Source organism: Acipenser ruthenus, unplaced genomic scaffold, assembly GCF_902713425.1.
Source record: "Acipenser ruthenus unplaced genomic scaffold, fAciRut3.2 maternal haplotype, whole genome shotgun sequence".
Lineage (NCBI taxonomy): Eukaryota > Metazoa > Chordata > Actinopteri > Acipenseriformes > Acipenseridae > Acipenser > Acipenser ruthenus.
This window is the reverse complement of record NW_026708586.1, coordinates 27,501-39,308: the sequence shown is the minus strand read 5'-3', so window position 1 is coordinate 39,308 and position 11,808 is coordinate 27,501. Positions and strand designations below refer to the sequence as shown.

Below are 11,808 nucleotides of genomic sequence, written 5' to 3'. Positions count from 1 at the left end.
GGGTGCTAACTATACCTTTCCCAAATTATCTGGAAGGCCAGATAGGGTGGCCAACTGGCCCCGTAATTCCGGGAGCCTTTGAGCCGGGTCAGGTTTGTGAACTGATTGAATTGATGTGACTGGACGTGTGAAGTGGCTGCGCTGCCGCTCAGGGAATGTCATTACTTTGCTCTCCGCGGCGTGGCACTGCAAGCGCGCACAACAGCAGCGCACTAACCCGGCCATGCGGGGCAGAGCGGGGCGCCAGCCCTCACACGTCACTTCCGACACACGTCACCAGCTGTTCCACATCACATCCGGGTGTGAACAGGAAGTGGATCATGGAATCCAGCTGAGAGATTTGCAGATATAAACATCGCACGGCTACCAGAATAGCGCCTGAAAGTTTGGTGAGTGAACGGAAACAATACTGTATTATTATTATTAAATATTGCATTATATTTGGATAAAGTAACGTTTGTTTTGGGGAGTGGTTAACAGTGTAGTAATAATCACACACACACACACAGAGTCTGTATTCAGTATATCGATTATTATTTGTTTTGCTCAGCTGTGTAATAATAGCCATGTTGTGTGTCACTTGGTATCAGTCAGTCGATTCGTTTGCTGGTTTAAAAGCTCATTTATTGAAGCAGTTTGACCAGTCGAGGCGCGTCCTTCCTGCGCAGCACAGCGTGTCTCTCTCACGCTACACCCTCGCCTGGAAAATGAGAAGGAATGTTTCCCAGGTTTTTCCAATTAAATGTTTGCTAACCTGCCTGGCTTGTCAAATTATATCCTCCCCCCCTCTCTCTCTCTCTCTCTCTCTCTCTCTCAGTTTTTTAAAATAATAATAGGACTCCCAATTGCAATTGCCTTTAAGCTCACAGAATAAACGTGACAACTCCAAACCAAGCTTTTTTTGAAGCATTACAAAAAAAAAAAAGTTTTAATATATATCTTTTTTCTTTTCTTTTTTCTAAACCCCCCTTCCCCTTCCCCTCTCCTGGTAGACACAGAGAGATAAAGCAGCGAGCCCAGGACTGAGGTGCAGAGAGTGGGGTAGCTATGGCAGGAATGCCTGGGGATCTGTTCAGCCCTGGAGCTGAGGATCAGGCTGGGGGAGGCCTTGCTGGGAAGTATGGGTTCCTTGGTTCTCGTATGTGTGTGTGTGTGTCTGTTAGTGTCTGTGTGTGTGTGTCTGTGCCTGTCAGTGTCTGTGTGTGTGTGTCTGTTAGTGTCTGTGTGTGTGTGTCTGTGCCTGTCAGTGTCTGTGTGTGTGCCTGTCAGTGTCTGTGTGTGCCTGTCAGTGTCTGTGTCTGTGTGTGTCTGTCTGTGTCTGCCTGTGTGTGTGTGTGTCTGTATTTGTGTTTGTCTGTCTGTGTGTGCCTGTGTTTGTTTGTGTCTGTGTTTGTGTCTAAGTCTGTTTTTTCACTACTAACAATGATTTTAAAGTAGTAAAGTGTACACACACACACACACACACACACATATATAATGTATAATGTGAAATAATGTGATATCTTGTAACAATTGTAAGTCGCCCTGGATAAGGGCATCTGCTAAGAAATAAATAACAATAATAATAATAATAATAATAATAATAATAATAATAATAATAATAATAATAATAATAATAAAGTACAATGTGAATACAAAAGCATTTCAGAGGACGTGAGAGTCCTTCAGCAGCTACAGCAGCACCACAGTCCAGTGCATGAGTTTGATTAAGAGCTCGTTTCAGAGAAGCACAAGTGGGGCTTCATGGTAGAGTGCTCCTCCCAAGAGGCTGCGAAGTGCACAGCTTCAGAATCAGCTTGCGTTCTGTAATGTGTGTGTGTGTGTTATAGGTTTATATAGATTTATATACATTTCAAACTGGCTATTTCTTGCGATCTAATGAAGACAGAAACCGAAACGTGGAAGTCAGTGATTTATATCGATCCGTACTGTTGATTGATATTGTGTGATTAGTGCGTGCGCGATTGATCAGTGATTGGTATTGATGATTAATAATGTGTGTGTGTGATCAGCGATTTGCTCTTTCTCAGTGAATTATATTGATCAGTGATAGCTGTGGTGTGATTGGCGTGTGTGTGTGTGTGTGTGTGTGTTTAGTGATTGACATTGATCATTGCAGGGATGGTAATCAGACTCCTGTTGCACAGCAGTGTCACCCATTCCAGGTTTTACTACCAGCTTGATCAGCCCCCAGTGTGTCCAGGTAACAAACTCAGGTGTGTCTGATTATTAAACTCCTAGTGAAACCAGGACTGGATCACACTGCTGTGCAGCGGGAGTCTAACAGTGACTTCAGTGTATTGTGTGATTAGGGTGTGTGTGTGTGTGATTGATGGTGTTAGTATTAATAGCGATTGATCAGTATTGATTGGTGATGATATTAATCTGGCGTTTCTCTCTCTCTCTCTCTCTCCCAGGCTCTACCTCCCCAAGATGATTTCGGGAGGGGCTGCGAAGGAGTGGTTTGATCGCCGGCGCTCCACTATAAGACCCTGGGCTGTCTTCGTGGACCAGCGGCGTTTCTCCAAGCCCAAGAACCTGGGGGAGCTGTGCAAGAGGCTGGTGAAAAACGTGGAGCACTTTCAGAGCAACTACATCTTCGTGCTCCTGGGACTCATCCTGTACTGCATGTGAGTGACCAGGAGGGGGCGGGGCAGACACTGTGAGTGAGAGGAGGGGGGCGGGGCAGACACTGTGAGTGACAAGAGAGGGCAGTGCAGACACTGTGAGTGAGAGGAGGGGGGCGGGGCAGACACTGAGTGAGAGGAGGGGGGCGGGGCAGACACTGTGAGTGACAGGAGAGGGCAGTGCAGACACTGTGAGTGAGAGGAGGGGGGCGGGGCAGACACTGAGTGACAAGAGAGGGCAGTGCAGACACTGTGAGTGAGAGGAGGGGGGCGGGGCAGACACTGAGTGAGAGGAGGGGGGCGGGGCAGACACTGTGAGTGACAGGAGGGGGCAGTGCAGACACTGTGAGTGAGAGGAGGGGGGCGGGGCAGACACTGAGTGACAGGAGGGGGGCGGGGCAGACACTGTGAGTGACAGGAGAGGGCAGTGCAGACACTGAGTGAGAGGAGGGGGGCGGGGCAGACACTGTGAGTGACAGGAGAGGGCAGTGCAGACACTGAGTGAGAGGAGGGGGGCGGGGCAGACACTGTGAGTGACAGGAGGGGGCAGTGCAGACACTGTGAGTGAGAGGAGGGGGGCGGGGCAGACACTGAGTGACAGGAGGGGGGCGGGGCAGACACTGTGAGTGACAGGAGAGGGCAGTGCAGACACTGAGTGAGAGGAGGGGGGCGGGGCAGACACTGTGAGTGACAGGAGGGGACAGTGCAGACACTGAGTGAGAGGAGGGGGGCGGGGCAGACACTGTGAGTGACAGGAGGGGGGCAGTGCAGACACTGTGAGTGACAGGAGGGGGGCAGTGCAGACACTGTGAGTGAGAGGAGGGGACGAGGCAGACACTGAGTGACAGGAGGGGGGCGGGGCAGACACTGTGAGTGACAGGAGAGAGCAGTGCAGACACTGTGAGTGACAGGAGGGGGGCGGGGCAGACACTGTGAGTGACAGGAGGGGGGCAGTGCAGACACTGTGAGTGACAGGAGGGGGGCAGTGCAGACACTGTGAGTGAGAGGAGGGGACGAGGCAGACACTGAGTGACAGGAGGGGGGCGGGGCAGACACTGTGAGTGACAGGAGAGAGCAGTGCAGACACTGTGAGTGACCAGGAGGGGGCAGTGCAGACACTGTGAGTGACAGGAGGGGGCAGTGCAGACACTGTGAGTGAGAGTGCAGTGCAGGATACTGTACACCACAGTGCTTAGTGGTACAGGACATTGAACTCTCTCTCTCTCTCTCTCTCTCTCTCTCTCTCTCTCTCTCTCTCTCTCTCCAGTATCAGCTCCCCCATGCTTCTCATCGCTCTGGCTGTTTTCTTGGGCGCTTTCTACATCATCCACCTCAAAACACAGGAGAGCAAACTGGTGCTGCTCGGTGAGTGGGGCTCGCTGTGTGTGAGTGTGTCTGTGTGTCAGTGTGTCTGTGTGTGTGTGTGTTTGTCGGTCTGTGTGTGTGTGTCTGTGAGTTTGTGTGTATGTTATATTGCTCAGAGTGAAATAACACGTTTGCCCCAGGTGTGCCATGCATTCATTCAGCAGAAGCTTTTATGCAAAGCGACTCACAGAGACTAGGGGGGGTGAACTCTGCATCATCATCAACTGCTGCTGCTGCTGCTGCAGAGTCACTTCCAATAGGAGCTCGTTTGTTTTCCGTCTCATCCGAATGACGAGTTGTTCGGGTGAAGTTGTTTGCAGTCCTGCTATTCCTGATCTCACCAGAGGAGGGCACTCTCACACCAGCAATCCCACAGCACTGTTTAAAGGCTTTCAAATCCGTTCTCTCGCCTCTGATTCGCAACATTATCATTGCCCCCCTCCGGGAGGGCTAGTCCAGTCTGTGTATTGCAAGAGACAGACACTGTCTCATGTGTGCGTTTGACGCATGTCCCTGTCTCGTGTGTGTGTGTGTGTGTTTGACGCGTGTCCCTGTCTCGTGTGTGTGACGCGTGTCCCTGTCTCGTGTGTGTGTGTGTTTGATATGTGTCCCTGTCTCGTGTGTGTGTGTGAGACGCGTGTCCCTGTCTCGTGTGTGTGTGTTTGATATGTGTCCCTGTCTTGTGTGTGTGTGTGACGCGTGTCCCTGTCTCGTGTGTGTGTGACGCGTATCCCTGTCTCGTGTGTGTGTGTGACGCGTGTCCCTGTCTCGTGTGTGTGTGACGCGTGTCCCTGTCTCGTGTGTGTGTGACGCGTGTCCCTGTCTCGTGTGTGTGTGTGTTTGATACGTGTCCCTGTCTCGTGTGTTTGACGTGTGTCCGTCTCGTGTGTGTGTGTGACGCGTGTCCGTCTCATGTGTGTTTGTAACGCGTGTCCCTGTCTCGTGTGTGTGACGCGTGTCCCTGTCTCGTGTGTGTGACGCGTGTCCCTGTCTCGTGTGTGTGACGCGTGTCCCTGTCTTGTGTGTTTGACACGTGTCCCTGTCTCGTGTGTTCGACACGTGTCCCTGTCTCGTGTGTTTGATGTGTGTTCCTGTCTCGTGTGTGTTTGACGCGTGTCCGTCTCATGTGTGTGACGCGTGTCCCTGTCTCGTGTGTTTGACGCGTGTCCCTGTCTCGTGTGTGTGACGTGTGTCCCTGTCTCGTGTGTGTGTGTTTGACGCGTGTCCCTGTCTCGTGTGTGTGACGTGTGTCCCTGTCTCGTGTGTGTGTGTGTTTGACGCGTGTCCCTGTCTCGTGTGTGTGTGTGTGACGCGTGTCCCTGTCTCGTGTGTTTGACGCGTGTCCCTGTCTCGTGTGTGTGTGTGTGACGTGTGTCCCTGTCTCGTGTGTTTGACGCGTGTCCCTGTCTCGTGTCTCCAGGGCGTGAGGTGACCCCGGCGCATCAGTACGGTCTGGCCAGCGGAGTCTCCTTCCCTTTCTTCTGGCTGGCGGGGGCCGGCTCTGCCGTGTTCTGGGTGCTGGGTGAGTAACTCTCTCACTCTCTCTCACTCTCTCACACACTATCTCACTCTCTCTCACTCTCTCTCACACACTATCTCACTCTTACTAAGCTAGTTTATGTAAAATATTTTTTTTTTAAAAAAGCCAGTCTGTATTGATTTGTTGATCTGATACACGTTGCATTTAGACGTTGTGGTTACCAAGCGTTTCCATCACGATGTAGTTCAAAGAGAAACTGAAACTAACAGGAGAGACGCCAGTTAAAAAAAAAAAAAAAAAAACTTCTCCAATAGAATTGCAGAGTGTCCTGTCCTCAAATGAAGTCAGTGGCACCGAATGGGTTAATAAAATTAAACAGACAGACTCACCGGACACGGACTTCCTCTTCTGAAGCCCCGCCCCCTCTCTCTCTGTTCCAGGTGCTACGATCGTGTTGATTGGCTCGCACGCTGGCTTCCGCGAGATCGAAGGTGGTGACGCAAACGATCTCCTCATGGAGCCTGTCTGACCCCCCGACCCTGACCCCTGACCTCTCCCCTACAGGACTCTTACCTGGCTGTAACACCAGAAACCGGTCTTCCTCTCACTCTCTCCTGTCCCCCTGTCTCTCCCCCTCTCCTCTCCTGTCCCCCTATCTGTCCTCCTCTCTCCTCTCCTGTCCCCCTATCCTCTCCTGTCCCCTATCTCTCCTCCTCTCCTGTCCCCCTATCCTCTCCTGTCCCCTCTTCTCACTCTCTCCTGTCCCCCTATCTCTCCTCCTCTCCTGTCCCCCTCTCCTCTCCTCTCCCCTCTTCTCACTCTCTCCTGTCCCCCTATCTCTCCTCCTCTCCTGTCCCCCTATCTCCTCCCTCTCTCCTGTCCCCCTATCTCCTCCCTCTCTCCATTTCCCCTCTCCGCTCTCTCCTCCTCTCCTCTTTCCCCTCCTCATCTCATGACTAAGGCTGTATGATTTTCAGTTATCACTGATTTCCATGAAGTTTACTCATTGCTGTGTGATATGTACTTCCCTGTGGAAATAACCTTTCATACTTCATACTTTTATATCACTATAAACGATCCTGATTGCAACAGCATCAATATATACTTTCAAATGCTGGATCTTAAGCATGGCTCAAAGCTTTCAAAGCTTCGTTTTTTGCATTTTTGTAATGAGATGTTTAAGAGCTACAGTAGTCCTTAATTATTTGTTTTTCTTTATTCATCCATCGTTTAATCCTTTAGTTTTTCACTCCTATGTTGTTACATGCCACTCGTTTTTAAAAGTGAAGTGAAAAACTAAAGGATTAAACAACGGATGAATAAAGAAAAACAAATAAACCTTTTGTGTACATCCAAAAAAACATTTTAATTGTATTTGTGTGTGTATATATATATATATTTCAATAACACTGATGAAGGCACTAGAGCCCAAACGCTGGTCTGCTTGACTCGGTCTCTTCTAGTTTCAATAACACTGATGAAGGCACTAGAGCCCAAACGCTGGTCTGCTTGACTCGGTCTCTTCTAGTTTCAATCACACTGATGAAGGCACTAGAGCCCAAACGCTGGTCTGCTTGACTCAGTCTCTTCTGGTTTCAATCACACTGATGAAGGCACTAGAGCCCAAACGCTGGTCTGCTTGACTCGGTCTCTTCTAGTTTCAATAACACTGATGAAGGCACTAGAGCCCAAACGCTGGTCTGCTTGACTCGGTCTCTTCTAGTTTCAATCACACTGATGAAGGCACTAGAGCCCAAACGCTGGTCTGCTTGACTCGGTCTCTTCTAGTTTCAATCACACTGATGAAGGCACTAGAGCCCAAACGCTGGTCTGCTTGACTCGGTCTCTTCTAGTTTCAATCACACTGATGAAGGCACTAGAGCCCAAACGCAGGTCTGCTTGACTCGGTCTCTTGAGTTTATTTGGAGCTGTGGATCTTGTTCTGTAAAACCACAGCGAGCGCGCTGGAGCCGCGTGGGGCGTTACAATGTCTTTATATCATCTGTGCAACACATGCAATAAACATGCTGATAACTTTGCAGCCTCTTATCTCTCTGAATGATTGGAAGGAGCAGCCTCTTATCTCTCTGAATGATTGGAAGGAGCAGCCTCTTATCTCTCTGAATGATTGGAAGGAGCAGCCTCTTATCTCTCTGAATGATTGGAAGGAGCAGCCTCTTATCTCTCTGAATGATTGGAAGGAGCAGCCTCTTATCTCTCTGAATGATTGGAAGGAGCAGCCTCTTATCTGAATGATTGGAAGGAGCAGCCTCTTATCTCTCTGAATGATTGGAAGGAGCAGCCTCTTATCTGAATGATTGGAAGGAGCAGCCTCTTATCTCTCTGAATGATTGGAAGGAGCAGCCTCTTATCTGAATGATTGGAAGGAGCAGCCTCTTATCTGAATGATTGGAAGGAGCAGCCTCTTATCTCTCTGAATGATTGGAAGGAGCAGCCTCTTATCTCTCTGAATGATTGGAAGGAGCAGCCTCTTATCTCTCTGAATGATTGGAAGGAGCAGCCTCTTATCTCTCTGAATGATTGGAAGGAGCAGCCTCTTATCTCTCTGAATGATTGGAAGGAGCAGCCTCTTATCTCTCTGAATGATTGGAAGGAGCAGCCTCTTATCTGAATGATTGGAAGGAGCAGCCTCTTATCTGAATGATTGGAAGGAGCAGCCTCTTCTCTCGCTGAATGATTGGAAGGAGCAGCCTCTTATCTCTCTGAATGATTGGAAGGAGCAGCCTCTTCTCTCGCTGACCCCTCTCACTGTGCCCTCCTTACCGACTCCCCCAGTGTCACGGCAACAGCAGCTTCCTGTCCTCCTGTAGCCGTGGAAACGACCGTGCAGACCCCGCCCCTGCGGTAAAGCTGAGCAGCACTCTCTCACACACAGTGTGCCACTCTGACACAGTCTCACACACACGTAGCAGCAACTGCCTGCAGATCAGTGCTGACTACAGGGGAAGTGGTGCATTGCACAGGAGGAGAGGAGTCCAGTTTAATTTGTGAAACACGAGGCTCCCCAACAAGTCCTCGGTACCCCGGGACTGACGCATTGCGCGGGAGAGGTAGTGACACACACACCCACAGAATCTGAAAGACACTGAAATTCACAAACAGACAGACGCAAACACTGACTGGCACACACTGCTGAACACAACACACACACAACCTGACACACTGGAATACACGCACACACACACACTCTAACACAGTGGAATACACGCACGCACACACACACAACCTGACACACTGGAATACACGCACGCACACACACACACACACACACTCTAACACAGTGGAATACACGCACGCACACACACACAACCTGACACACTGGAATACACGCACGCACGCACACACACACACACTAACACAGTGGAATACACGCACGCACGCACGCACACACTAACACAGTGGAATACACGCACACACGCACACTAACACAGTGGAATACACGCACACACACACAGAGCAATAATCAGTCAGACTCGTTTGTCGGTTGTATTAAAGTGTCTAGACTTTTTTTTTTTTTATTGTTATTTCACGTTGATTTATTTTGAAATTGGTTTTATTTCTGTTGGGTTTATTTTTTTTGTAGTTCACACACAAACGTCCCCTCCCCTCTTCCCCAATATATATAATTCACTTTGTTTTTTGTACGTCTTAAAACGGCAGTTCTGAAGAAGAGAGAAGTATTTTTTATTTCATTCGAACAGAAAGAATGTAACCTAGGACACACAAACGGACTCGGCTCGGGGGTGGATAGGGAGATTGGGGAAACGGACCGACAACATTGCAACACATTTGAATTTTACTAATTTTTTTTTATTTTTACACACACACACACACTTAAGAAGAAAATTAAATTGTCATGTACTGAAATGTACTGTCAGTAACAAGGCCAAGAGGAACATGGACCCCCCCCCCCCCCCCCCCCCCCCCAAAAAAAAAAAAAAAACTGCCTGAAAAATACCCACCCCCACCCCAGAAAACCATAAAAACAAACTCTCCACCTCCCCGCCTGTAGTTGCAGTGGGGAGGATGATCAGTGTAACACCCTCCCGTTTGTTTTTCTCCCTATTATATATATATATAATGTACCGTTCTGTTTCCCTGTACTGACAAGACTGTGTATAACATAGCTTTGAGATGAATTCGGGGAGGGGGGAGGGCTTTCACACAAACTAGAGGGACCGGGAGCTACAAGGGGGGGAGCAAATTAAAGGACGGACACAGAACAGGAAGTAGATGCTCAGGGGGAAGTCGCTGGTACTTGAAACCGCAGTCTATCTCTCTCTCGATCCTGCTTTCTCTGGCATGCTTCGTAATGTTCTCGTGTATTTTTTTGTCTGAAATAAAATTAACATATATATTTTCCTGTTTTACTAAAAGTAATTCAAAACCGTTATCGCAGGACCAAGAACCAGTATAATATAAGTTAATGTAACAAAGACCAGTATAAAAAAGGAGTCTGGTCCACTCACAACCCAGTGTGTCTCGTCTCAGCCCCGCGCTAGCACTGTAGAATTACGAACGGTCTGGATATTCCTTCTATAGGATAAGAAAGTTGGTCCGCTATTGAAGCTAATGTGACCCCAGTATGGACCCAGCCCAGTCCATACATTGAATAACGCGTGGTTCAGATTACAACCAACATGGTCACGACTGAAGTAGAAAGACGAGACAGAAAGCCGCATGCGACTGGGATCATATTTAAACGGGCCGTATTGCAACAGCGTGGGCAGTATTGATACCATCCCAAAAAAACAGCCCGTTGTCAACTTTTAAAAACAAAACATACAATATTAGGAAAATAACACATTCAAATCCTAATAAATAGCAGTGCCAATAATAAACCACAGCAATAATAATTCATGTTACATTTCTGAAACATGACTTTAAAATAAAAAACACATGTTTTAAAAAAAAGACAAAGTTGGGCTCAGAGAGAGAGAGAGAGAGAGGCCCGGTTTTCTCGTCGCTGTCGATTTCTTCGTGTTTGTGTTGAGCGTTCTGATATGATGGGTGGGGTGGGGTTCTGGTGTATTGAAAGAGGGGGCAGGTAATAGTTTAATAATAGGTTTCCCTTTCGACCCAGCCTGCAGAGAGAGAGAGAGAGAGAGAGAGAGAGAGAGAGAGAGAGAGAGAGAGAGAGAGAGAGAGAGAGAGAGAGAGAGAGAGAGCGTCAGTATTTCCATTACAGCCACAAATGAAAAAAAAAAAAATGTAACTGTCTGGAAACTGTAGATGCACAATCGACGTACAGCAATGTAGGTCAGACAAACAGACTCTACATACACAGAGAACACCGAGGCAATCAAAGTCATGTACTGCCTGCCTGTATCTGTCCAAGAGTCAGACAGACAGACACAGCCAGGAGATGGATCGTAGATACAGACAGACAGACAGTTAGATAGACAGACAGGCAGACACAGCCAGGAGATGGATCGTAGATACAGACACACAGACAGGCAGATAAACGCTGGTGAGATTTTACCTCCAGGGTTTCTGCGCAGAATGAGTTTACGGACTTCATCGTAAACGAAGATCAGGAAGCTGTAAGGGAAAGCACAGAACCACCAACTGGGCCTGGAGGGGGAGAGGGGAGAGGGGAGGAGAGGAGAGGAGAGAGGGGAGGGGAGAGGTTAGAATGATTTTTAGTTGAACTCCCAATAAAGGGATCTGAAACTCTGTAAAGTGTTTTTTTTTGGGGTGGGGGTGGGGGGGAGGTACTCACTTGAGGGGGTACATTCGGAGGGCGACGTCCATCCCGGGACAGTATGAGAGGAAGGCAGCCAGGGCAGTCTCCTCAAACAAGCCAAAAATCAGAATCTTATTCCTGGAGAGAGAGAGAGAGAGAGAGACTTTAATCTCTGTTGGACACAGACAAACACACACACACACACACACACACACACACACACACACAGAGACAGACAGACAGAGAGACAGAGAGACAGACAGACAGACAGCCTCACCTCATGCCCTGCTGGAAGACGGAGTTCCTCCTGGTTTTGCAGATGATGACGTCGGCCCACTGCACCACCACGATGCTGACGAAGAATGCAGTGTGACACGTGAACTCCACGATCTTCCTCTGCTCGTAGGTCTGAGGAGGGAGAGAGAGGGTTAGCACAGCTCTGGGCCCCCGAGGAGGGGAGGGGAGGGGAGGGGAGGGGAGAGGAGGGCCTCACTTACCCACTGCTGCCCGTAGCTGTCCTCCAGGTCGTTGTTGGCCCGGTCGTCCCAGTTCAGTCGGATGCCCACCAGCCTGGACGGCAGGAAGCCGTTCTCAGCCAGGATCACAAAGTAGCTGAAGAACCCGCCCAG

At 49.1% G+C, this 11,808-nt stretch overlaps 2 protein-coding genes across 3 annotated transcripts in view; one reads left to right on the top strand and one right to left on the bottom strand.

Annotated features, from left to right (window-relative positions):
- The first annotated feature begins 258 nt into the window (after positions 1-258).
- On the top strand, positions 259-7,513 carry LOC117964970 (prenylated Rab acceptor protein 1-like). Of its 2 annotated transcripts, XM_059021398.1 has the most exons (6): positions 259-389; positions 993-1,118; positions 2,418-2,630; positions 3,895-3,992; positions 5,413-5,514; positions 5,913-7,513. In XM_059021398.1, exons 2-6 carry the CDS (start codon positions 1,048-1,050, stop codon positions 5,999-6,001), a joined length of 573 nt encoding a protein of 190 aa, XP_058877381.1. In that variant the 5' UTR covers positions 259-389; positions 993-1,047; the 3' UTR covers positions 6,002-7,513. The 2 variants fall into 2 exon arrangements, with proteins under 2 accessions (XP_058877381.1, XP_058877382.1); XM_059021399.1 differs by lacking the exon at positions 993-1,118 and having other exon boundaries at positions 289-389.
- A 2,156-nt stretch (positions 7,514-9,669) lies between these two features.
- The window catches only part of LOC117434008 (sodium/potassium-transporting ATPase subunit alpha-3), a 21,606-nt gene continuing 19,467 nt past the window's right edge, over positions 9,670-11,808 (bottom strand). Inside the window, exons 17-21 of the mRNA XM_059021400.1 lie at positions 11,677-11,808; positions 11,457-11,587; positions 11,216-11,317; positions 10,976-11,067; positions 9,670-10,577 (exon numbers count right to left, since the gene is read on the bottom strand). The exon at positions 11,677-11,808 is cut by the window's right edge and continues 14 nt beyond it. Of these exons, the coding sequence (XP_058877383.1) occupies positions 10,549-10,577; positions 10,976-11,067; positions 11,216-11,317; positions 11,457-11,587; positions 11,677-11,808 (486 nt within the window). The 3' untranslated portion in view covers positions 9,670-10,548. The remainder of the gene's footprint in view (positions 10,578-10,975; positions 11,068-11,215; positions 11,318-11,456; positions 11,588-11,676) is intronic.

Excerpts from the sequence above, each read along its gene's own strand:
- LOC117964970 (XM_059021398.1), top strand. The coding sequence starts at position 1,048 with ATGGCAGGAATGCCTGGGGATCTGTTCAGCCCTGGAGCTGAGGATCAG. Across the intron at positions 1,119-2,417 it reads GGGGGAGGCCTTGCTGGGAA|GCTCTACCTCCCCAAGATGA; the intron begins GTATGGGTTCCT and ends TCTCTCTCCCAG. Across the intron at positions 2,631-3,894 it reads GGACTCATCCTGTACTGCAT|TATCAGCTCCCCCATGCTTC; the intron begins GTGAGTGACCAG and ends CTCTCTCTCCAG.